Genomic DNA, 26,876 nt, shown 5'->3' with positions numbered 1-26,876 from the left:
AACACGCAGTAATAGTTCATTTCCTTGTGAGCATGTGTCTCTCCCCGTGCCTAACGCGTCATGACTCTGAGTCATTGTTTACGGACCTGAGCCCTGAATGGAAGATAAGTAAGAAAGTAGGAACAGACTCTGAGATACACCATATTCTTACTGTCTGGCAGTTCCTGCTTTGATTGCCATGTGCGAAAGCTGGGGCTGCGGAAATAACCTAAAACCATGGACTCTCAGTTCTCATTTTTTTTTTTCCCATATCTGACAGATTTCCAGCACAAAATAACCGTGCAGGCCTCCCCCAACTTGGACAAACGGAGGAGCCTGAATAGCAGCAGCTTCAGTACGCCGAGCAGCCCCACGGTGATCCCCCGGCTCCGGGCAATACAGCGTGAGCTTTCTCCCCCACGGGGGGCTTCTGGGCGGCTTTCTGTCACTCACGGACTTGGATCCAACTTACGCAGACATTCATAGCCGGTTCTAACCCTGTGATATTTAGGAGGTGTCAGAACTATTTGGAAAGCAAGATTTGGTCTTGTCTTCCTTAGTCTCATTTTCTTGTTCTCACAATAAATGATTTTTAGATGCCACGCAATCGGTGATGTGACCAGGCCACAGAGTAGAAAGTGAAACAGTATCGTGAGACATTTTGTTAAACGCCTGCCTGCAACATTTGCATGACCTAGTTATATCAGTAGCCTCTTTATGGATGTTTTGAAAGCCGAAATCAGGAATTCAAGGTTACTTCCATTCGTTTCATTGTTTTGTAAGGAAAAAAATATTTTGCTTTTTGAAATTTAGCTTGAATTTGGTCTGTGTTGACCAACCTAATGCACACAGCCCTCCACTTAGGGTGGTTCAACTTAGGGTTTTTTGACTGTATGATGGTGCAAAGTGATTCACATTCAGTGGAAACCGTACTTCAAATTTTGAATTTTGATCTTTTCCTGGGCAGTGATACCGGGTACCATCCTCCCTCGTGACGCTGGGCAGTGCGCCACAGCTCCCGGTCAGCCCACCATCACAAGGGTGAACGACCCGTACACTCACAACCACTCTGTACCCACATAAGCACTCTGTTTTTCACTTTCAGTACAGCATTCAGTAAGTCACACGAGACATTTGACTTTATTATAAAATAGGCTTTGCATTAGGGGATTTTGCCCAACTGTAGACTAGTGTAAGTGTTCTGAGCACATTCAAGGTGGGCAGGGCTAAGCCATGATGTTTCGCAGGTGAGGTGTATCAAACATGTTTTCAGCTTATGATATTTTTAACTTACGATGGGTTATTGGATGTAACCCCATCATAAGTCGGGGAAGATCTGTCCTTCAAAATACCACTTAGTATTTTGGTTTTAGAGTGTTCAGCCTAGTGGAAAAAATAAATATACTAATTCATCTGGCATCCTCGCACTGTGAGAGTTTCAATTAGACCCAAAGCGGATATTTTTACCCCCTGTGTGGGTATGTCATAATGTTTTCAGTTGTGTTTTTAGAACCTCTGGTGTGTGACGGGGTTGTTTTCTAAGTGTGTAGTAATGACAGCCACTCTCCCAGTGATTCCCAAGCCAACTGTCGGTGCACAGCGAGGCTGGGGGGGGTGGCATATACGTGTGTCAGCAACATGTGGGTGTTAGACGTGAGTGTAAACCTCCCGAGAGGGGATGAAATAAGGCAAGACGTGGGGAAACTTACATACGTTCAGATTTTTAAAGGTAATTGAAGCCAAACAGTTGTGATGACTAATGAAAAATTGGCTTAAATTACAATTTTAAAATATACCTTTGTTCCTTAGGTTCAAAACTTTGATTTGGTTAAAAAATTAAGTACTAAGTTTGTTTTCAGTTAACTGTTCAATTTGACCTTTTTTCCCCCAAATAAAATGAAATCCTAACTGTTGCGTAATGTTAAATACATAGATAAATAAATAATCAACTCTTTATGGCTAATTTACCTCAAATTTGTATCTTTTAGTTTAGTTCACTTTTCTTGCTGTTATGATTAGAGATAGAAGTTTGCCAACGGTAGGGTGAAGGAAATAATTTCTTCGTTGTTTTCATGTTTCTCAATTGTTTACACGTTTTGACTAAGATAGTTTTACAACTGATTTGATTCATTTTAACTTAACAATTTTTTAGTTGGTTAATGAGTGATGCTCTCTGTTTAGTGACCTCAGATGAAAGCAATAAAACTTGGGGCAGGAACACGGTCTGTCGACAAGAAGAATTTGAAGATGTAAAAAGGAGTTTCAAGAAAAAGGGTTGTACCTGGGGTCCAAATTCCATTCAAATGAAAGAAAGAACTGACTGCAAAGAAAGGTACTTGTGTGACATCTGGTGGCATTCCAGTGTGTACTGTGATAAATAGCAGTGCCTTTTAAATATTGCACTGGCCAGACCTAACTTTTAAAAAGCAATTAGAGTAATACAGAGATACCTGAATATAATTTAATTTCTAGGTTGGGTTTATCCTACTAAATCAATTATTATTTAGTTAAGCAATTAAAAAGATTCTCTGTCTCATGTTAAGGTTTTATCTGTACTTTGTTAGCTCTTTAAAACATAGAGGCCAAATATGTTCTCTTTACTACCTAAAAATATTGTTAGCATGTATCCACCAAAACCTAATTTGTGTGTCATATGGTTCTATTATATCAAAATAAACATTTTTGTCTTGTAGAATAAGACCTCTCTCAGATGGCAACAGTCCTTGGTCAACCATCTTAATAAAAAATCAGAAAACCATGCCGTTGGCTGCATTGTTTGTGGACCAGTCAGGTAAATGTGCTTCAGGAAATAGAATTTGTTTGAGTTAGACTGAGCCTCTGAGAGTTCTAGAAGTGACGTGGGAAAGGTTAGCAGCATTGCATGTACTGAGTAGTAGCAGTGGCTACACTAAGCTCAGAAGTTATCTTCTGTCCTGTCAGTCTTCGTGGCGGAAAGTATTTAGGCTCCCCATTGTTTATTAGGAATTTGTAACTCTTATTCTTCACCAGAAAAATTAGTATAATTTATTATATAGAACCAAATTACTGTAGTATAGGAAATAGTAAATATGAAAATGTAGGCGCCCTGAAGTTCTGCTGAGATGATATTCCCACCCCGTGACCTGATGAAATATTGTCAAGCAGGTTAGTTGTGGAAAACTACTGCTGGAGAGTATTACATTGGAATCTCTAGTTTTAAATGAATCATCATCGCTTTCAATGTTCGGTATTCCTATTCAATATTCAGATATTAAAAGGTTGAAGAGATTTGGAAGTTGCTGGAAATCTTCAATGATGGGTAACTCTGAAGAAAAGCAAATTGGTCTTTATCCTTGTCAATTTAAGACAGCCCTGTGGTACTGTGGTCAAATTAGAGATGTTTTAGCAAAACACGGTGTAAACTTCTTGAATTTATGATCGGTGCTATGCTCAGTTTTACAAGCACCTTATCACCTACTGCCCATGTTTAGTTTTCTTCTTCTGTGTTCATCACAAGTGTGTGGTTTCAGCATAAATATCTCCATAAATACTTTCAGGTAAACACAAGGCAGGTGCTGTGTGATCCCTGGGTAGATGCTTTCTGATGTCAGATTCATTACTGTATTCTGACTCTTTCTCACCTGTAAAGGCAAGAGGGTCTCTCATTATACAATACGATTCATCATCAGATGGCTTTTGAGGACTAATGAAGAACAATTAATAGTAATAAAACTTAATTCTATAGTACAAGTTTCATTATTTGTGACTCTTTATCCAGATAGAGGGATTAATCAGAGAAGTCCTCTTGCTTTTTTTCCCTGAACTTTTTTTATTCTTTCTTAGAATATTTTGATCCTATGAATAACTCGTCCACAGGACAGTTGGAGGAAATAAAAGGATGTATTTGGCTGACTCAGCTGGGTCTCCATTAAGTTAACCCTGCAGTTCACTGGAAGGATCACTGAGCAAAAGGTTTACACAGTCTGTCCTGCTTGAAGGTCCCCCTCCCACCTTCCACCTGTGGGGCCTCACCCTTCTAAGTGTTTCTGTCTCAGCCCAAGCGTTTCCTGAAAACCTCCCCTGACCGCCTTAGCCGCAGTGGTATCTCACCCCATCCCTCTGTCTCAGTACCCAATTTTATTTATGCATCACGCTTCCCTGAAATTCTTATTGGTCTGCAGGGACACCCGTAATGTGTGTGTTCTCTGTCACCCCAAATTAGAATGTCAACTCCTCGAAGGCAAAGATTTTATCTGGTTTGTTCACCACTCTACTCCCAGGGCCTGGTGCATAGCAAGTCTTCAGTATCTCCTGAATGCCTAAGTGAATCCTAAAAGGACAGTGTGATCTTATGTAGATATTGATTATATTCACCTTGGTTTGGGGGCTGCGAATGCATGCCGTAAGTCATAGGAAGACTGGGAAAGATTGTGATGGATCCGTGTAGGTCCATGACAGCTCAGGAGGAAAGTGTGGGAAAGGAAGTGCTCAGTATGCTTCGAAACCTATGGCTTTTACTTGTCAACAGCATTTACCCTCTTTTTTAAAAAATGATGGCTTAGTAATTTGTTATTCGTTACATGTACCGTGCATTCAACCCATCAAAGCGCAATTCGTGCCTACTTGATGAAGGCACTATTCGGGGAAGACCCCTCACAAGATGAAACCTGCAGGGAAGCTCACAGCTGGCTATGACCTGAAAGTAGAAAAAGGAGGAAACCGAACGACAGCAGAAAGGCTTCAACGGAAGCCGAGACCACATGTGGGAAGAAGGGCAGTGTCAGGCCATCTTAGGGCCAGGCAGGATTTTGAGATACAATTGTCTGAGGGAAATGGGACAGTGGGAGGAGGACACAGGGAGAAAGATAGCAGAGGAAGTTACTGGGCTTGAAGGGAGAAAAGCGGGGAAGAGCACGGGCTTGTTGGGAGAAAAGCTGGCATCCGGCTGGTCTAGCAAACCGAGCACATTTTAGGTGCAGTGGACACAAGGCTGCAGAAATCATGGGTGGCTCTGTCAGGGATGCTCTGGACACCAGATGAGGAAGTTCGTCATTTCAGTCGTTCATGGTTAAGCCCTAAGTGATAAGAATTGTAGCTTCCTCTCCAGTAGCAGAATATGTTACCCTTTGGGGCTCTGACCTCTGGAGAATCTTCTCCTGATACGGGGCTCCTACGCTTTAATGGCAGCTTGTTGAAAGAGGCTGCTGGGCATCACCATAGTCTGAAGTGTGCTTCACTGCTCTACGCTGGATGGTTCCTGTAGCAACGGGGCGTGGCCCAGTTATCTAGGTCACGCGCAAGGGCACCTTTTGTCTGCCGTGTCCTCCTGCCGCTGTCTGTGCATGTGCATTTCTGTATCTTGATGACTTTGTTTCTATAGAAGTTTCTGTTTTCTATGCCAGTGAAGAGCCACTTCCTGAAGGACAGGAAACAGCAGAGGACTTGCTCGCCTGTTTCTATGCAGGGAGCTGAGTCATTGCACCCTGGACGCCCCTTCCTTAGGGTCCTCCTGGACGAACCATTTGCTGAACTGCAAAGGACTCCATGTGTTTTGATTTAGAATATGTATTTATTAGATTTCAGCCTTGTTTTACAGTACAGCTTGCATGGTTTTTACGGTAAAATGGTCCTAGCCTGTGTGTATTTATACTTCTGTGTAGGTGCATGTGAAGAGCCACAACTTGCCCCAGACGGATTGGAACACAGAAAGCCAAAGCAGATAAAATCACCGAGTCAAGCCTACATTGATCTACCTCTTTGGAAAGATGGCCAGAGAGAGAATCTGGTGGAACCCGAAAGCTGGGAGGAGAGAACCCCGGTGAGCCCTGCCACCAGCATTCCTCAGGGGACCCCTCCGAACAGTCTGAGCAGATCCCCCCAGAGGAAGAAGACGGAGTGTGCTCTGTACGGCTGCACCGCGCTGCTGGCGTCGGTGGCTCTGGGCCTGGACATCAGAGAGCTCGCGAAAGCACAGGCTGCTGAAGACCCGTTGCCCAAGGAAGAAAGGAAGAAACGCGAGGGCATCTTCCAGCGAGTGCCTAAGTCCCGAAGCAGTGCCAACTCCGCCACTAGGCTGCCAGCCGCGGGCGAGGGGGCCAGCAGCCCATCCCCACTCCCTCCGTCCAGCGCCGCGAACCTCCTGTCCATGCCTTCTCTCTCCACCAAGTGCCTGCTGCAGACTGACGGCGAAGATTCCTTCGAGAGCAGCACACACGTCCCTTGTGACCCCAAGGTGCCCATTCCAGATCCTTGCCCTGCCTTTGGAAGGAGGGGTCAGGAGCCAACCCCTGTGCCAGGACTGGAGACCCGTCGTGGTGTGTGGGGAAACCTGTCTCCTTCCTTCACATTTCCAGCACGTGCGGGCGCATCTTACGCTGCTTCTTCAAAAGAAAGAGCAGCACATCACCGACGGACCGTGTCTGATGGAAGTGCTTCTCAGCCCCCAGGTAGGCTGCATTCGTGGGTGAAAGTACCAAACACCACTGTAGAGGATAGACTGTAAAATTGTATGGCTCTCTGATTTTATCTTTTCCAAGTGATTACATTTACAAATTTGTTTTCACTGTGCACATAAATCTTTGAATTTTACCCTACTCTTTTGTTTGACTTTATCATTTGGATTCTTGGAAGAGTATAATTAAATTTCAGTAACTTAAATGCATAATAGCATGTTAAAACAGAAAGAGCACTTGGAGAGTAACTGCCCCAAGCCCCTCGTGGTAGGAAGGAAAGTCATTTGCCAAAATCTGAACCAAATAATTAGTGGGAGAGTTGGCAGTAAAACTGGTCATTTGACACAGTGTCACCTGGCTTTGCTGCCCAGGTTTATGTTGAGATTGAGTTTAGGGGGTATAGAAGTCAAATGGAGGGCTTCCCTGGTGGCGCAGTGGTTGAGAATCTGCCTGCCAATGCAGGGGACACGGGCTCAAGCCCTGGTCTGGGAAGATCCCACATGCCACGGAGCGACTGGGCCCATGAGCCACAACTACTGAGCCTGCACGTCTGGAGCCTGTGCTCCGCAACAAGAGAGGCCACGATAGTGAGACCTGCGCACCGCGATGAAGAGTGGCCCCCACTTGCCGCAACTGGGGAAAGCCCTTGTATGGAAATGAAGACCCAACACAACCATAAATAAATGAATAAATAAATTTTTAAAAAAAAGAAGTCAAATGGACAGTAGGTGCTGTGTGGGGAGTGACTATTATTCCTTTTGTATGTAAAGATAATTACAACTACCTCAGATATAGATCATGAGGGTTAAGTGAGATAATGTATATGAAAAATGCTTTTTAGATTGTAAAATGTTATGCTAGGATCGGTTATAAAGTATATTAAAACTGAAACTGCTTTCATTTGCTTTATCTTTTCGTTTATCTCTTTAAGTGCTACACCTAGACAAGATTTTTTTTCGTATTATTGTTCATTGTCTTTAGATAAATTGGTTTATTGCTCTTTTATGATGCAATAAAGTATTAGTAATTTATAATTGCACATGGTGAAATCCTAGCACAAGAATCCCATAAAAAACCATTCTTTTTTTCTTAGTTTGAAGCCAATGATTATTTGCTACAGTGGTAGTAAGTCAGTTCTTCAGAACAAAAAAGGGAGGGTGTAACATGTAAAAACGTATCTGCTTTCTTATTTTCATTAATTTTTTCAAATCATCATCTGAGAGTGAATTCAGTCACATTCACCATCATTTTAAAGTCTTAACTTTAGTCCAGTCTAACCCATTGTGAAATCTATCCTGTTAATAAAACAGTTCTAATGATCATTGTCCTAAGCGTATGATGATGACTTAGCTCTTTACAGGTGTCGTTTCCATAGGTTCAAGCCGTCTTTCCAACCTTGTAGTACTTTTCCATAAAAACAAACATTCTTATCCTAACAATTTTAAAGGTAAGGTTTGTGTTCAGGTTCTTTTGTGAAAGCTCACTTTAAGGTGGTCACCTAAGTGAAGTCATCCTGGTGATTTTCCTTGCTATCCATTGATTTCGACGTCACTGTCTTTCTAATCACACACTGTCTTTGCCTCCTCAACCAGCTGGTGCAGCTCTCGTCTCAGCCCCCGGAGCCTCTGAGCTGCCCCCTGAGTGGGTTTGGGGGACGCCCCCCTCGCCGTCTGGACCTCATAGTGACCTGCCAAGTGAGGTCCCGCCCGAAAAACAGAGAGCTGTCCATGTGGTGCCTCTGCCTCGCCCTCCCCACCTCAGAAGCCAGGTAGGTGCCCCGAAGGCCTTCCCGCAGAGAACAGAGTCTCAGCCCGCACAGGCCTGCCCTGTGGTGGGCGGTCCAGGACCAGCCCCTGACAGTCCCCTCGGTGCCCAGGAGAGAACTAAGCCCCACGTGCCTTCCTTACTGGATGCCGACGTGGAAGGCCAGAGCAGGGACTGCACGGTGCCTCTGTGCAGGATGAGGAGAACAAGCCGACCATCTCTGTACGAACTGGAGAAAGAATTTCTGTCTTAAGTGCCTTATACTGTTCAAGCATTTCTTTTTTTTTTTTTTTCTTTTAAGGTGAACAAATGAAAACAATGTGTCTACCTTTGAATTGTTTTATGCTGCTGTGTTTTCAAAGCTGTGGCCATGTTACTAAAATAGTAATGGATGTCTAACTTCTCCAAAAATATATGTGATTGCTGTTGGCTGACTGTATTGTTATTCCACTGGATTCTTACCTAGCAACTTGAAATACTACACACGTGTAAAACAAATGTGCAACAGTGTAAATCTATGTTTAAGGACAATTTTAAATGCTTTGTTTGTTCCCATTTATATCCTTGTCTATTAGTACACACAGAAATTGTAATGAGTGCGCCATTTTTGTTTCCTTCCTTCCTGTTTCCTTCCTTTTGTTTTCTATTTTCCTTTACCTTTTTCCATTTCTTTCCTTTTTTTTTTTGTTATTTGTGCAACAAGAAGCCAAGAGTAATGTGATGTTAGCAAGTAAAGATGTCTATGTAAAAAAAATTTGATGACTAGAATAGATGGAGAGTCCTATATGAACTACCTAAACTCAGCAGTAGGCTTATAATGCATAAGTATGTCCAAATCTCACCTAAAATATGCACTATTTCTCTCTTTGAGAAAATTTTACTGAATGTAACTTGTAAAAGTTTTAATGAATGTAACTTCTAAAAATTGTATCCATTAGAACTCCAAAGTAGATTTTTCAAAAAGCCAGTCATTGACATTTGACTCAGACCATACTGTATACAGTTGAGAGGCACTAACCTGTGTGTTCTCCCTGTAGATAGGATCTTCCTTCTTCCTTCATCAGTAGCCATTGATTTGGTATCCAGAAGTGTAAAGCTTTTCCTTTTGTCATAGAGTCTTTAAAAATTAATCAATGCGTGCGTTATGTGCCGAAGAAAATTCATGTCATTTAATATTATTTTTCTCTATTTAAATGCATAATCATCCTAATAATCTCAAATACAGTCAGAAACACTGCAAAGTCAAGAAACAGCAGTACGGTTAGAATTTAAGTGTTTTAAAATAGTAGTTATTCACTTAATTATAGATACATGTTAGATATCTGTTGGGTGGGACAAGCTGATGTGATAGAATGGAGAAATATAAGTTATTTTCAGATGTGGGTTTATAAAACGAACCTTTGGATAGCAGATCAAGTTTTTAAGTGATTTTAAATTATTTTATGAGTCACTTTTATAAATCATAGAGTTATGATACAAATAAACTACTGAGTTATTAAGCTACTGAAATGGCTATCCAGGAGCTTGGTAAACTTGCCTGGGTTCTTTTGTTAAATCTATTATGCTTCTCTCGCTAGAATATGGTTATTCAGATGACACACAATAAGTATTTAAAATTTTCCCTACAGTGAAAAACTTTAATTGCAAACATTACTTGTTATTTCATTTAAAATTTTACCTTGGTTAAGGTTTACTGAATAACTGGAAGGTCAGTGATTTAATCAGGTGTGATAAAATATCCACCTATAGTAGAAAAAAAAGAGGAAAATTATATTATTTGGCCATTTTAGAACCTCTTAGTCATCTAACAAGTATGCCACTGCAAATGATGAACGGAGCATGAAAGGATTATTTTAATATAAGCACATTTTGCCTTAAGGAAATTCTTGAAGCACAATCTCAGGTCCTTAATTACATTTTGTGGTGTTACGGTCCATTCTATGATTTGGCTTCACTTTTGCGTGGTTGTTGAATTACCTAACAGAGATTTGGTTTCCTCAAAATTGTATCACATTTGAAACTATGGTTGGCTACTTCTTACTCAGTCATCTGAGGGCATGTAACTTCCAGCTAAAAGTAAACGAAATACATGCCTACAGTACTACATGAAACACGAAATATAGAAACTGTGTGTTTTCAGTTTTGCTTCTACCAAAACATCGTGTGTGTGTGTGTGTGTATGGCACTTTGTGTGAGGGTAGGGGAGTGATGGGTGTCCGTCTGTCTGGTCCCTCTACTCTGTTCCTGATTAGCTTTATTTTAGTCAACTCTACATTATGATGAATTTAGAAATGAAGTTATGTTGAAAAGATAATTGTCATATAAGGACTCAATCTCACATGTTACTGCAGATAGTTATTTTTTGCTGAGATCTGTTGTACATTTGCGATTTTCTATGTGTATAGGTATACTTAGCGGAATCTGGTTATTTATTTTCACATAGACTTAATAGCTCACTGAAAGATAAATTAAGCTGATTACTATTAGTCAACAGTTAAGGTGCTCCCACTGCAGAGATTTGAGGCCTGGGCCTGATATGCTGTATTATGAAGCTTTGTGACTGAAAAAGATGTTTACATATGTTGTCTATTTTTTTTAATAAAGTTTTTTTTATAGCTTGTCTACTTGCTCAGTGGCTTTGATCTCCTGATGATTGTGACTATAGTTTGTAATGGTTCATTTTGTATTCAATAATGAAAATATGTTGATAAAGATTATTAATGTCAGGTATTAACCTGCTAAATTCATTAAACTGAAGGATCATGATATGAATCATGGGATTAAATGAAATAATTTATTTAAAATGTTGTTTGGTTTACATGTGCATTGAAACGTTGCATTTCGTTGTGAGAATTTTGCAACTCCAGCTTTTCAGAACGCACATTTTGGCAGAGTGAATTACTGTATGAAGTAAATCTCAGTTGATGCTAGAGCACTGTGATTAATGAGACATGTTGATTATTAGCATGTTTAAATCAGAAGAATTTCAAAACCCACCTAACATCTGGTGATTCTTGGTAAGCAATAAAAACTTGGGTGAATTAGAAAAGTAGATGGTAGCATTTCGTGCAGATCCAGGCAACACCCTATCATATAAGAGGGAGAAAAATTTAATGTCTGTTGTATATCTGCTAAGTGTTAAGGACTCTCCTAGGTGCCCATATAAGACACTTCCTATAATTCTCTTTAGTGAAGTTTGTGAGGTAGGTAGTAGTATCCCTATTTCATTAGATGTGAAACGGGCACAGAGAAGTTGGATAAAGTTCCAAAGACTCACCACCATTTACCTGCTCACACCTGTTGTAACCATACATATAGTATAGAAGATGGAGGCTTCTAGTGGAATCCAAAGCTAAGGTAGTGTTTCACACATCAAAAAGTTCAAAATTCTAGAATGGCTGGGTACTTACTTAAAAACAAAGCTAACAGTGGTTAATACAGTGGGATACTTCCTAAGTAATTGTGAAATGAAATAGAAGGTACTAAAATTTGCATATCCAACAGATCAACTCAGAAAAAAGCAGTGTTCTGTTCAATGGGTTTATAAATATGATGAAATTATTTAAGAACTGCAATATAAATATAAAATAATTGGGCTTAAGCTGTATGTACTCTTTACTTCTGAAAAGGTCAACATGCTAAAACACAGTGAAAGATGAGGCTTTTATGAATGAAACAATGTAATAAGTACCATACAGTGGAGCAAAAACTAGTTGTTCTCGTTGTTTAGCAAGAAATAAGTAAGTTGAATTAAGTAAGTTGAATACGCTGCAAACTCATTAAGTGCTTACTGTGATAGCCACTGGGAAAGACTAAAGGAATTCAGTGATGAGCAAGAGAGACACCACCTGGGTACTTCGCTGCATGGTTCTTAAGATCTAGTAAGAAAGACATTGAGAAGCTGAGCGGGGCCAGCTTCATGGGTTCGGCTTGGGCTTCACACTCAGGATGTCCCTGAGCTTGATTTTAATGCTTTGCTAACACTGTCTTGAAATCCTTAAGAAATTTTGGACCGGGATCTCTCATTTTTATTTTGCACTGGGCCCTACAAATTATGTGGCCAAGCCTGACTACAAGTGAAATGAGGGTTATAAAAGGTGAAGTAGTTGCTGTTCTGGTAGCACTGGCAGAGCAGATCTAACCTGGGGGGTTCAGAGGAGGCAGCTGAGGAAGTCAGGACCTCTGCTGGGTGAGAAGTGCTCCCTGCAGAGTCACTAGCTTGTGACTCGGGTCATGTTTCTCTTGGAACTTACCAGATTTCCTCTTTGCCTTTCAGCATTTTTACCATGGTCTGTGTTGGTGTGGATCTCTTTGCGTAGATCGTACTTGGAGTTTAATTTCTTGGATGTGTAGATTTTTTCCAGCAAAGGTAGGTTTTTCAGCCATTATTTCTTCAAGTATTTTTTCTGCTTCTTTTCCTCTCTCCTGGGACTCTCATTACACGTATATTGGTGTATTCAGTAGTGCCCCACATTTCTCTGAGGCTCTGTTCATTTTTATTCATTCTTTTCTCTCTTTTTTTTTTTCAGATTACATATGCTATATTGATTTCTCTTCAAGTTCCCTTATCTTTCTTCAGTTCCAATCTACTGTCAAGCCCCCCAGTGACATTTTTCATTTTAGTTATTGTATTTTCAACTCCATAATTTCCATTTCATTCTTTTTTAAAATTTTTATCTCTTTATTGATATTTTCTTTTTGACAAAACATTGTCATCATACCTTCCTTCTTCAAGCATGTTTTTCTCCAGTTCATTGACCTAAGGTACAATGGCAGCTTTCAAGTTATTAAATCTGAGGTCCGTACCCTTTCACATGCCATCTCTGTTGCCTCTGTTTTTCCCAGTATATGGGTCACACTTTCCTGTTTCTTTGTATGTCTCACTTTTTGTTGAAAAGTGGACATTTTAGGTAATACATTGTAGCCACTGTGGATAATGATTCCCCTCACCTTCTCTCCAGGTCTTGTTTTTGTTGTTGTTTGCTTGTTTGTTTAGTGATTGGGCTAGACTATTCCAGTGAAATCTGTTCCCCCACAGTATGAAGTCCTTGGTGTCACTCCTCAGAAGATTCAGCCTTGACGTGCACACAGCTACCTTGGGATGACACGATTTTAGCACAGCTCTCTTGGACTGTCTCTTCTTGTGATCTCTCTGTTACGCTGTCTGCTTCACTTGGTGTTACAGCAAGCTGTTAGGCTTCCATAATTGCCGGCTGATTACTCTATTTTTTTATTATTCCCTGGGACACAAATTCCTCCACAGCCTATTCCAATTAATTTCAAGCAGGGGCAGTTTGGGGGCCGGTCTTTAAGGCTTGTTCTGACCCCAGGTGGGCTCTTTTTAGCTGGCTCTTTGCCTGATTCTCTCTGGTGAACTCGCTGGACTGTGGTTTAGCTTGTTGCTCTTAATTAAGAGGTGTGGCGTTTTTTTGAGAGTTCCCTTAGGCTTGAACTTCCCCACACTCTGTTTCAGATAAAGTCAGTTCCTTTGACGAAAGCTTTGTAGTTCTGTTCTTGTGTAATGCGTCTTGCCTTGGGCAGTATATCTGGGCCATACTCTGGGCCCTGGGTGGAGTGGTAACTTGCAGCCTCCTTGGCTTGCTTCTCGCAGAGTAGATAGAACCTCTGCCCTCCAAGTGCACTGGTGTGAGGGCGTGTAAGAAGCCAGCGTTCTCACTGGTGGAGAGCCTCCACCCTGTGTGGGGTGGCTGGATGGAGAAAGGAGCCCTTGACCTCTCAGGCACATTCCCAGGAATTTAGCCTCTTAAATATAGAGTTGGAGGGGATGAGAAACGCTGCTGTCCTGTGCCTGCCAGTGAAATAGCTTTTCCCTTGATTGGGAGCTGATTGGGGGCAGGGGGGAGGCAGGGGGAGTCCTATGTTTTTGGCCAGACCTGATTGGAATGGAGCTTCTGTCACGCTGAGCTCGGTCAGGGTGGAAGAGTAGGCGGGAGGGAGCAGGTCATAGCTCAAATGCCAGGTTCAACTGTTCTTAGCAAGATTTAGTATATTCTTTTTGAATAAATATTTTGTTATTTGCTGTATGCCCTTAAGACAATTTCCAGAGACTTTAAAAAAAAAAAAAATTTTAAGATAGCTTTCAGCAGTTGTGCTCGTTTCCTTGCGCAGTGGGTCCCCAGAGCTCCTCATGCAGCCATCCCATAATGGAACCTCTTTAATATTTTGCAAAGCTGCTTACTAACTCCTGAAGCATTTTCTCCTCTTGGCTCATGTAACACCACACATCTAAATTCATGTTGTTTATCTCATGTCTCTAAATGCATTTCAAGGCAAATCACTCTCAATTTTCTGTCTCTAGCCCCGTTCTAATCTTAGAGCTCCATTTGTACATATCCTGCTGCTTACGTATCATCTCCTCTTGGATATCTAAGAGGGATTTCATCCTGAACACAGTCCAAATAAAATTCGTGATTCACCTCCTTCCCTGAATTTGCTCTTCTCTAGTCCCCGTCTTAGTAAACAGCACCAGCACCTGGGAGGTGGAGGCCTCTGCTGACTAGTCTGTAAAGTAGCAACATCACGGGGGCTTCCCTGGTGGCGCAGTGGTTAAGAATCCACCTGCCAGTGCAGGGGACACGGGTTCAAGCCCTGGTCCGGGAAGATCCCACATGCCACGGAGCAACTGAGCCCGTGTGCCACAACTACAGAGCCTGCAAGCCACAACTACTGAGGCTGCACGCCACAACTACTGAAGCCCATGCGCCTAGAGCCGTGTTGTACAACAAGAGAAGTCACCGCAATGAGAAGCCTGTGCGCTGCAACAAAGAGTAGCCCCCGCTCGTCACAACTAGAGAAAAGCCTGCACACAGCAACAAAGACCCAACGCAGCCAAAAATAAATAAAATAAAAATTTTTTTAAAAATAAATAATTTTAGGGCTTCCCTGGTGGCGCAGTGGTTGAGAATCTGCCTGCTAATGCAGGGGACACGGGTTCGAGCCCTGGTCTGGGAAGATCCCACATGCCACGGAGCAACTAGGCCCGTGAGCCACAACTACTGAACCTGCGCATCTGGAGCCTGTGCTCCGCAACAAGAGAGGACGCGATAATGAGAGGCCCGCGCACTGCGATGAGGAGTGGCCCCCGCTTGCCGCAACTAGAGAAAGTCCTCGCACGGAAACGAAGACCCAACACAGCCAAAAATAAATATAAAAATAAATAAATAAATAAAAGATTACTATAAAATGAATAAATAAATAAAAATAAATAATTTTTAAAAATAGAAAGCTTTAAAAAAAAACAACATCATGAATGCATTTGTGTCACCTGTAGTTGTTCAATAACTAGTTATAGAATAATGGGATGAATTATTTTATTATTTATTCCCGTTTTACAGATGAAGAAACTGAAACTTAGAGAAATCAAGTAAATTGCTGGATTTGAATCCAGTCTGAGCCCAGTCTATGCATTTAGACCACAGGAAAAAATGTTTCTTAAATGTTAAATAGTTGGTTTTTCAATAAATGTTATTGTTAGCATGTTGATCAAAGGATAATTGAAAGAAAGTAATATAAACTGTCGTTGGAATGGGACTTTGGGGATATTATTGTGAAGAACTTTGATTACTAGTCTAAAGATCTGGCACTGAAACTGGCATTAAAAAAAACAATTACAGGTTTTAATTTGTGATGTATACTGGTCAGTGTTCTCCAGAGGACCAAAACAAATAGGATGTTCATACATGTATTTAGAGAGAGGGGGGTTGATTTTAAGGAATTGTTTCACACGACCATAGGGGCTGGCAAGTTCTAATTCTGCAGGGTGGGCTGGCAGGCTGGAGACCCAGGGAAGAGTTGATGCTGCAGCTGAAGGCCGTCTAGAGGCAGAATCCTGAGACCCAGGTATTGGCAGGGTCGGTCTCTTCTGAGGCCTCGCCCCTTGGCTTGTAGATCTTCTTCCTGTGTCTTCCTGTAGCCTTCCCTGTGTACATGTCTGTTTTCCCAATTTCCTCTTCTAGTAAGGACACAATCATATTGGATTAGAGCCCACTCCAATGACTCATGTTAACTGGGTTACCTCTGGAAAGACTATCTCCAAACACAGTCACATTCTGAGATACAGGGTATTAGGTTTCTGCACCCGTTGGCCTGCAAGCCTGTACTTGCCCAGCCTCAAGACTGAAGAAAGAGCCCGGAAGTCAGAGACAGAGACATCCGTGGCTTAATGGACGTGGGGCATCTTAACACGTCTGAAGGAAGGTCCTGGAGCGATGCCACACCGTGTGCAGCAGCTGGCGGGCAGGACACTGCAGCAGTCTTGCCCCCCCGGGGTGGGGAGGGGGAGATTGCCAGTTACAGGGGGAATTGATGTCAGCTTGGCTCGTCGGTTACCAGGGAAACCAGCAGAGGGCACGTCCCTCACCGCCCCTCGGGCTAGCAACCTTCACGGGGCAGATGACTTCCCTTTGATAAACTATCATTATCTAATGATCAGAACGGTCACTAGCTGCAGCTGCGGGCAGGTGTGTAGGCGTTCACCGATTAGGCTCTATGATGAAGAGGGAAGGTCAGTCCGGTGAGCAGGTGTGGGTGAGGCAGGGGCTGGTGGCGCAGGAGATGGACAGAGGGCAAGAGTACAGCCATCTTGGGGGCCTGATCGTACAGCCTCCAACATACAAAGCTAGGCGGGGGGTGGAGGCAACGCAATGTGTTCCATAACAGACTGGAAAATGCTTCCAAATACTGAATATGACGGTGATGTGTAAAATAGAGAGGGAACTAGAGGCACCTATGTTATTCAGATCTTACAGCAAGAATAATGAGGAAAGGAAGCCCAAGAAATGAAGATGGCAATCTCCAAATCAGGGACAACTGGCAAAAAAGAGCTAGAGGTCAGGACAGAAGAGTTAGCCGATTGGGAAGCTGTGGGTCAATCAGAAATAAAACACTGAGAGAGGGGCTTCCCTGGTGGCGCAGTGGTTAAGAATCTGCCTGCCAATGCAGGGGACACGGGTTCGAACCCTGGTCTGGGAAGATCCCACATGCCACGGAGCAACTAAGCCCGTGAGCCACAGCTACTGAGGCTGCGCATCTGGAGCCTGTGCTCTGCAACGGGAGAGGCCGCGACAGTGAGAGGCCCACACACCGCGATGAAGAGTGGCCCCCGCTCGCCGCAACTGGGGAAAGCCCTCGCACAGAAAGGAAGACCCAACACAGCCAAAAATAAATAAATAAATAAATAAATTTATTTAAAAAACAAAACAGGAAAATTGGTGCTTAGATAAAATGAGGGTTTGGTGGCGGGGGGAGGCAAAGTTTGCAGTTCTGAGTGATGGAAAATTCTAGAGACATTCAGCAGTCGGGTGGAGGTGAAATTTGAGGCAGAGGTTGGAATTGCACAGAGATTCTGTGGTCATTCGGATTTTGGTGATAGTTAAAGATGCTGGATGGGTCAGATGAGGAATGCAAGGAGAAGAAACCTGACGAAGGCTCTCTGGGAAAGAGTGAGAAATGCAGAAGGTGATGGAAAGAGGACGGATGGTCACCTAGGTAAGAAACACCCAGAAGAGTACAAGGCAGTGGAAGATCACATCAACTCCCCAAATATCTTCCCTTAATCCATAACAATTTTTTTATATTTATTTATTTAATTTATTTATTTTTGGCTATGTTGGGTCTTCATTGCTGCACGCGGGCTTTCTCTAGTTGCAGCGAGTGGAGGCTACTCGTCTTTGTGGTGCGCGGGCTTCTCATTGTGGTGGCTTCTCTTGTTGCGGAGCGTGGGCTCTAGGCATGCGGGCTTCAGTAGTTGTGACACGCAGGCTCAGTAGTTGTGGCTTGCGGGCTCAGTAGTTGTGGCTCGCAGGCTCTAGAGTGCAGGCTCAGTAGTTGTGGTGCACGGGCTTAGTTGCTCCGCGGCATGTGGGATCTTCCCTGGACCAGGGCTCGAACCTGTGTCCCCTGCATCGGCAAGCAGATTCTTAACCACTGCACCAATAACAAGGGAAGCCCAATAACAACTTTTAAAGAACTAAATACTAAAAACATTTTTAAGAACATAAAGCTAAACTTTTTAGGCTAATATTGTCTCAGAATTAGTCCATTCCCTAGAGCTATCAGCACTTATTTCCCTCCTAACTGGAAGTGAATGCTCATCAATTTTATTCAAAGGAGGAGCCCTATTGAGTTCCGCCTCCCTAGGAAATCCCAAGGGGGCCAAAGGGTTCAAAGGAATGAGCATGACCATGACCTAGAACACGCCCCTACTCATTACTCTTCCTCCTTTCTGTGCTTTGCTACAGTGTGAAGGAAGATACAGCATAAAGGCACAAACCAGATATGGTTCTGCATGCCTAAAACCAGAGGACAGGGAACTAATATTATATTTTGCCATTATCTGATCTTAGACATACTGGTTAATTTTCTAATCTCAATGGCCATCTAGCCTCTTGCCACTCCCTTACCAGTGGCGTGTGGACCTGTGTCTGCAATGTCATTTCCCTCCTGGTGTCAGTGCATCCTGGCACTGTTTGTTTAGTAGCAGGAGAAAGCCCCAGAGCACATCTGTAGAGATAGCCAGAAACAGACCGCTGACGAGGACATGTACCTAGGAGGTAGTTTTCTCCTTCTGGAGCACTGTCTCTCCAGGAAGTTTTAACTTAGTCTATTAAGGAATGTTTTCCACAGGAAATACATACCCAATGTTATTACATAAGTCTGTAGGAAAACATATTATTTGAAAAAGAGGGCTTCCCTGGTGGCACAGTGGTTAAGAATCCACCTGCCAATGCAGGGGACGTGGGTTCGAACCCTGGTCCAGGAGGATCCCACATGCCACGGAGCAACTAAGCCCGTGAGCCACAACTACTGAACCCACAAGCCACAACTACTGAGCCCACGTGCCACAACTACGGAAGCCCACACACCTGGAGCCCGTGCTCTGCAACAAGAGAAGCCACCGCGATGAGAAGCCCGGGCACTGCAAAGAAGAGTAGCCCCCGCTCACTGCAACTAGAGAAACCCGCGTGCAGCAACGAAGACCCAATGCAGCCAAAAATAAATAAAAGAAAAGAAAAAAGAAAAACAGATTCCCCTACAAGAATACATTTTTTTAAAGTAAGTTTGATCATGTGACTTGGTTGTGGGACAGCTCTAAAACTAGAAAAATCTCTACATTTTCTGGTTTCATAAGTATTCAATTTTTCAATAAACCAGGTCTTTTTCTCTGGAACAGGTCGTTATTTCTAGAGGTACAAACATGAGTCAAATCAATGGAGTTGGTCATAAGTTTTCCTCCAATCTGTATGTTGCACAAACTCAGCCGTTTCAAAAATTGAAGCATCCTGTTTGCCTTGCTTGCTTTGGATTTTCTGCTTTCTGGACACTAGATGGTACTATATACATATTATTTCACAAGACAAGGACCACCAACCTAGCTTGGTTATTTGAAGAATTGCAGCCAAATTTATACCCTTAGGAGAAAAAGGAAAAATAATGGATGTGATTTGAGAAAGTATTAGAAAGATGAGGAGAGGGAAGGAAAATGATTTTCCAGCAACAGTTACAGAGGAACAAGAAGATGATCTTCATTTTTTTTTATTTTATTGAAGTGCAGTTGATTTACAATGTCATGTTAATTTCTTCTGTAGAGCAAAGTGACTCAGTTATACATACATATTATTATATATATATTATAATATATATTTTTTTCATATTCTTTTCCATTCTGGTTTGTCACAGGACATTGACTATAGCTCCCTGTGCTATACAAGGATGATCTTCATAAAGTGATCTTTTTTTATATATCTGTTCCAAAGAGGGAGACAAGCAAGGAGCTTCAGAGCTGTAAACTAGGTCAAATCTCCAAATGTGTATCTCCAGCATCGGCAGGATTGAATCAAATGTCTTGAGTACTAGGTGTCCCACCATCATTAGACACTGAAAACAGAATTCTGTTTTCAGTGTTCCGTTTCAGAATTCTGAAAACAGAATTCTGCACTCAGTGTAAGCAGAGCCAAGGTATAAACATAACACAGGAGGTCTGAATCTAACCACATCCGAAGTTAGCCCTACAGCAAGAATTTTCAGTTGTGTGATCCAACATATTCCCTTTTCACTTAAGCCAGCTTGAGTGTGTTTTACTCTGGTAACTGCAAGCACATTTGCAAGGCTGTATCTGATGAAGTGGGATGAGCAGAGGACAAAGTGGACACAGTAAACAGTCAACATGCACATGCAGGAGTGAGGTATGCTTATGTTTATAACTTGGGTCAAGTGTTCAAATGTGACAAAAGTATTCTCTTCAGAAAAATAGGTGCTCAGGATATCCCATTAGCTGCAGCAGGAGTCTTAAAGTGATTCTAGATATTTATAGGCTAGTAGATGGTAAGATGAATTGCTAAAGAGATTCTGCAGGTTTGGCACAAAATGCTCAGCTATATTCTATGTGGCTAATTTGATAGGATTCTGTAAGATCATCTTGCTGATGAACTTTCTCTCTTGCATAGGACTGCTTCAGAGTTGCTCCGCCCAAATAAAGGATTTTCTCATCTTTGCAGGTTCTTTGTACGTATTAACTTTCCCCGTGGTAGCAATAGTCACGAAGATGGAGTCATAATTTGTGAACTCTGGGTCTGCTCTAAGGATGAATTTCAACAGAACACTCAGGCTTCTCTTTTAAATGATATCTAATTAAATAAATGCATTGAATTAAAATAAAATTTAATGAAAATGACAATCTAAGACAGCCTCAAGGAAACGGATAATTCATTTCTTCTTCTTCAGCATTTTCAGAGACTGAATACAGTTAAGAAATGTAACAGTTAATTTGTGGTTGTGATAGCCGATTTGCAAATGAATCGTTTAAAAAATCATTTCTTTCATACTTAATAGAAATGAATTTAGTGAGTTCACATCCCTAAAAATAAGGACACTTTTTGGGACTGCTCTGGTGGTGCAGTGGTTAAGAATCCACCTGCCAATGCAGGGGACACGGGTTCGAGCCCTGGTCCGGGAAGATCCCACATGCCACGGAGCAACTAAGCCCGTGCATCACAACTACTGAGCCTGTGCTCTAGAGCCCGCGTGCCACAACTACTGAAGCCTGCACACCTAGAGCCCGTGCTCCACAAGAGAAGCCACCGCAATGAGAAGCCTGCGCACCGCAACGAAAAGTAGCTCCACTCGCCGCAACTAGAGAAAGCCCGCGCAGCAACGAAGACCCAACGCGGCCAAAAATAAATAAATAAATTTATTTTAAAAAATAATAATAAGGACATTTTTCATTCTGAAGCTTGAAAACTCCTTATTTTCCTTGAAGGTGCCCTAGCTTGCCTCTCTGTGCTCTGTTTATCTCTGTGGAGACCTCCTCTGGACAGTCTCACCCTGTGATTCCCCTTCCCTCTCAGGACTTTGCTCCATCAGTCAGGTCCTTCCTTTTCACATTCAGTTTCTTTCTATCTATTGAGTCTGCAATGGTTAATGTTATATGCATCAGCCTGATTGGGTCACGAAGTGCCCAGATATTTGGTCAAACATTATGCTGGGTGTTTCTCTCAATAGATAGATGATTGATAGATAGATAGAATATATACATGTATATTCTACTGGCTCTGTTTCTCTGAAGAATCTTGACTAATACAGGATCCTTCTCTATCTTAAAAAACAAAAAAAAGAAGAATGGTTGAGTGAATCTTGTTGCCTCTTAGAAAGATAAAATAACATAAAATAAAATAAAATAAAATTTGTCATCTTATTGGACCCCAACGCCATCTCTGGCAGTCATCTTCCTTTCCCCATTTCAGCTTCTCTCTTAGGTATCTGTGGTCTGTGGTCACTCTCCCACTTCTTAAGTGCTGGCTTTTGGATCCCTTACAAATCTGGCTTCTCCCCTCTCCACAGAAACTGTAGCCTTGAAGGAAATCAATGACCTCTGGATTGCAAAGGTCTGTATCCCTTTTCAGTCCTTATTCTTTTGGCCTCTTCTGTGCTAACATGGCCAATAAAAGGTTCCTTTAAAATTACAAAAGTTTCCTTTCAGGAAATTTGAAAAGTTCTGAAAAGTGCAGAGGAGGAGATACCTCACCTGTAATCACAATACTCAGAGATAACTACTTGTTGGTGGTTTTGGTTCATCTTCTTCCTATATTTTTTTCCCATAGTATACATACTGTTTTAGATCAAAATTGGGATCATACTACATGTCCTTTGAACGTCTGTTTTCCTTTTACATTGAATATATTATGGATATTTTTCCATGCCAATAAATATTCTTCTGCAATAATTTTTTTCATGCCAGCGAATCTGATCATCATATTGATATATTAAAACTTATTTTTATCTCTTTCCCATTCTTAGGTGTTTAAGTTGTTTCCATTAAATATATATATATATATATATATATATATATATATATATATATGGTCAACAAGACTGAAACTCAAGCAGGAGCAATGTTAACTAATGAGTTCTTACAGATTTCCTTGGAGAAGGAACAGCAAGGTCTGAATTGGGCATGGTGAGCTTTCAGAGCTAACGCACGTTCTCTGTCATTCTGTCCTGAGGTGAGAGGTGTATTTAACCCAAAGAGTATGGAAAACCTCCCTCTCAAAGCTGGATTAATCCTGAGTTAAGATGTGTTGGGAGCATAAATGATCTTGGGAGGTCCTAAGTGGACTTGGCATTGAGTAGAATATTTTTTCCATCTTTGGTTAAGTCTTCTATTGAGGAACATTCTATCTTGGAATAAGATGAGAGCTTTTATAAGTCCTGTGAATGCTATCAGATAGAATTTTAGCAATCTTGAAATAGATAGCTCTGGGGGAGTACATTTCCCTCTCTGGGCTTCAGTTTCCTCATACCTAGGGGGAATGTATGTTTAGACATTCTCTAAGATTCCCTCCTGTAATTCCATGATCCTGTACACAGAAATGAATGAAGAAGTTCTCCTTCTGTCTTGTCCATGTGGATTACCACGACAGCTGCCCACGCCCAATTAGCACGTCTCAAGGAAACATGCAGTCATGGGCCATGGAATACCTGGTGGGAACTAGGTCTCCACAAGAGGAAAGGCTAAATGGATAAGGAACAGACTTTGTGGGAATCAGAGGGAGCCAAAGTGCTGAGTTTTATCAGATGCAAAGCAAGAAGGAAATGAATCATTTGGAGGGTATAGTAAAAAAATCAATGGAAGAGTCCTAGCTTAGAATCAATAGGCGTATAACTGCAGGAAGTTATCCTTTGTTTAAACTAGGATTTTTCAGCTTCAGTACGATTGACATTCTGGGTCTGATAAGTCTTTGCTGGGGGTCGTCGTGTGCATTGTAGGATGTTTAGCAGTACCATTAAACGCCAATAGCACACTCTCCCACAATTTGACAACCAAAAATATCTCCAGATATCTCCTGGTGGGGCGGGGCAGGGAGTGGCAAAATCTCCCTTTCCCTTTTGGGAATCACTGCTTTAAACTTAATCATCCTTAGCAAATAGGGATCCAACCAGTCAGGAAGGAATTCTTGGAGAATTTAATTCTGTAATGAACAACCAAGTTAAAGTAAAATGATAGAAAAGGGCTTAATTTTTGTAAGTAAAACATCTGGTTTATAAGAGCAAACAGCATGAAATTATTTCCAAACAATTTAGATTGTCTTTTAATCATGTATGACAAATATTCTTTTTAAAAAAATTTTTTAATATATTTATTTATTTATTATTGGCTGCACTGGGTTTTCATTGCAGCGCGTGGGCTTTCTCTAGTTGTGGCAAGCGGGGGCTACTCTTCATTGTGGTGCATGGGCTTCTCATTGCGGTGGCTTCTCTTGTTGTGGAGCATGGACTCTAGGCATGTGGGCTTCAGTAGTTGTGGCATGTGGGCTCAGTAGTTGTGGCACGCAGGCTCTAGAGCACAGGCTCAGTAGTTTTGGCACACGGCCTTAATTGCTCCACAGCATGTGGGATCTTCCCAGACCAGGGCTCGAACCCGTGTCCCCTGCTTTGGCAGGCAGATTCTTAGCCATTGCACCACCAGGGAAGTCCCAATAATGTATGATAAATAATCTTAAAAAGAGGTGCTAACATTTGACCCTTGAAAACAATTTAAATAAGATCTCTGTCAGGATGAGGGAGGAACATAAACGACTGTAAGTGTTTCAAGTAGAAAGGGGTTTAATATAGGGAATTAGGTGCTTACAAAACTGTTGGAAGGACAGGAGAAGTAAAAGTTGGGGATCTACACAATCTTTCAGGTCCACCATTGCAGGCTTGGTTACAGCCAGGGCATAGCTTCTGTCACCTTTCGGTCAGAAATGTGCAGAAAGCCTCTGCACATATCTGGGAGACAGAGTTGATCAGGTATCTCAAAGACACTGATCTATGCAGAACCCGTATTTCCACAGCTTCTGATGGACAAAGTGGAATGGGTTCTAACTCCCTGCTAATTCCTAAATCTAGCGTGAGTCAATCTCATTGGTAAAATCATATTTAGAGCCTTCCTATCAAGAAGCATAGAGAATACAATTCCCAGGCATCCAGCTGCTATAAACCAGGAGAGATTAAAGGAAGGAGTGGGAATGCTGCTGGCTGCAACAGATAATATCCAACACAGAATTCTTTCTCAACTGTTGTGTTTACCAAATCGCTCAAACAGTATATTTCCCAGTCTTTCCTGCTCCTTGACTCTTGGGCCAAAAATTTTCCCAAGCTTCTATCCATTCACGACACTATTCAAGCATATGAACTCAAGTAGTTCAAATCAATTACCTGGAGAAAAGAATAATAATGGAAAAGTTCTCTGGTGATGACTAATTGTGCACAACTACAATTAGACCTTTAGTTGAAGGCGTTCTGAAATTGCTTTAAGCATGTAGTTAAAGGCATGAACAAAAGTGGTTATTTTTATTTTTTTTAATTTTTTTAAATTTTTTTTTTTAAAGTATTTGTTTTTATTTATTTATTTATTCTTGGCTGTGTTGGGTCTTCGTTTCTGTGCGAGGGCTTTCTCTAGTTGTGGCGAGCGGGGGCCACTCTTCATCGCGGTGCGCGGGCCTCTCACTGTCGCGGCCTCTCTTGTTGCGGGGCACAGGCTCCAGATGCGCAGGCTCAGTAATTGTGGCTCACGGGCCCAGCCGCTCCGCGGCATGTGGGATCTTCCCGGACCAGGGCTCGAACCCGTGTCCCCTGCATTGGCAGGCAGATTCTCAACCACTGCGCCACCAGGGAAGCCCCCAAAAGTGGTTATTTTTCTTTAAATTTCAAAATCTAATTAGTCATCTGAAAATTGCCATGACGTATGAAAGCTTTCTGTTGATTTTCTTCATGCTGATAAGTTACCGCAGGAGGCATTTTCCTAGCATTTCCTAAAAACAGCATCACCAAAAATGATCTCTTGCCAGAGCCTCATTAGGTGCTGTCATTTGTGGAAGAACCATCTCTGGGTGTTTATCAGGCTATTACCCGTAATGTTAGAGAATCTGGTTGTGTCTTTGCTGGCAATGAAGAGCCTATTGAGGAGGCTGGGGAAGATAATCATATGCAAGGTTGAGAGATACAAGAAGAGCCCTCACACAAAGAAATGTCAAGTTGGGATTTATCATTCCCTAGGCTCCAATTAGCTCAAGTGATGGGATAAAATTCACAAAATAGTTTCAGAATGAAGATTTATTCCAATTTAAATACAGAAAGGAAGAGAGAGAGAGAACATAATATTTTTAAATGGGAAAAGACTTCTTTTCCTCAAAGAAGATGTAAGAACTCCTGAAAGACTTCAAGTGTGCAGAGTCCTTGATTAGTATAACCCCTGTCACTATACTCTTGTCTGTATTGCCTATGGTCTTCAACATAGGCAATTTAAAGAGTTAGCAGAGGCTAATAAGAGCAATAATCCACAAAACTGTTGCTACTAAAACAAATTTCTATATTCCTGGGTACCTCTAGGTACTTAGAAAATTCCATTTACAATGGACAGATCATCCAGACAGAAAATCCAGAAGGAAAATTTGGTCTTAAGTAACACATTAGACCAAATGTGTGTGTGTGTATATATATATAGAGAGAGAGAGACATTCCATTCAAAAGCAACAGCAGAATACACATTTTTTCAAGTGCACATGGAACATTCTCCAGGGTAGATCACATGCTGGGCCACAAAATAACTCTTGACAAATTTAAGAGGATAGAAAATATATCAAGCATTTTTTCTCAACCACAATGGTATGAAACTAGAAATCAATTATAGAAAGAAAAATAGGAAACAAACACATGGACACTAAACAACATGCTGCTGAAAAAACAATGGGTCAATGAAGAAATCAAAGAGGAAATCAGAAAATAGCTCAAGACAGATGAAAATGGAAACACAACTTTCCAAAATCTATAAGATGCAGCAAAAGCAGTTCTAAAAGGGAACTTTATAGCAATAGAGACCTACCTCAAGAAATAAGAAAAATTTCAAAAAACAACGTAATTCCTTTCTAACAAAGGAATTAGAAAAAATAAATAAATAAATAAAGCCCAACATCAACAGAAGGAAAGAAATAATAAAGATCAGAGAGGAGGGCTTCCCTGGTGGCGCAGCAGTTGAGAATCTGCCTGCCAATGCAGGGGACACAGGTTCGAGCCCTGGTCTGGGAAGATCCCACATGCCGCGGAGCAACTAGGCCCATGTGCCACAACTACTGAGCCTGCGCGTCTGGAGCCTGTGCTCCGCAACAAGAGAGGCCACGACAGTGAGAGGCCCGTGCACCACGATGA

At 41.8% G+C, this 26,876-nt stretch overlaps 1 protein-coding gene across 3 annotated transcripts in view; it reads left to right on the top strand.

The window, feature by feature from the left end:
• MAP3K21 (mitogen-activated protein kinase kinase kinase 21) overlaps nucleotides 1-26,876 on the top strand; it is a 91,545-nt gene that overhangs the window by 39,729 nt on the left and 24,940 nt on the right. For 2 of the 3 annotated variants that reach the window (XR_005016840.1, XR_005016841.1), the window contains exons 6-11: nucleotides 260-382; nucleotides 2,161-2,311; nucleotides 2,673-2,770; nucleotides 5,619-6,404; nucleotides 8,003-8,178; nucleotides 12,451-12,543. Coding sequence is in view for 1 of the 3 variants with exons in the window: in XM_036828983.1 (XP_036684878.1) it covers nucleotides 260-382; nucleotides 2,161-2,311; nucleotides 2,673-2,770; nucleotides 5,619-6,404; nucleotides 8,003-8,427 (1,583 nt within the window). In the remaining 2 variants the exon portion in view is untranslated. Of the gene's footprint in view, nucleotides 1-259; nucleotides 383-2,160; nucleotides 2,312-2,672; nucleotides 2,771-5,618; nucleotides 6,405-8,002; nucleotides 10,810-12,450; nucleotides 12,544-26,876 lie in introns of those variants that run through there. The other variant, XM_036828983.1, reaches the window with a different exon arrangement.

Source organism: Balaenoptera musculus, chromosome 16, assembly GCF_009873245.2.
Source record: "Balaenoptera musculus isolate JJ_BM4_2016_0621 chromosome 16, mBalMus1.pri.v3, whole genome shotgun sequence".
Lineage (NCBI taxonomy): Eukaryota > Metazoa > Chordata > Mammalia > Artiodactyla > Balaenopteridae > Balaenoptera > Balaenoptera musculus.
This window is presented reverse-complemented; position numbering and strand designations above follow the sequence as displayed.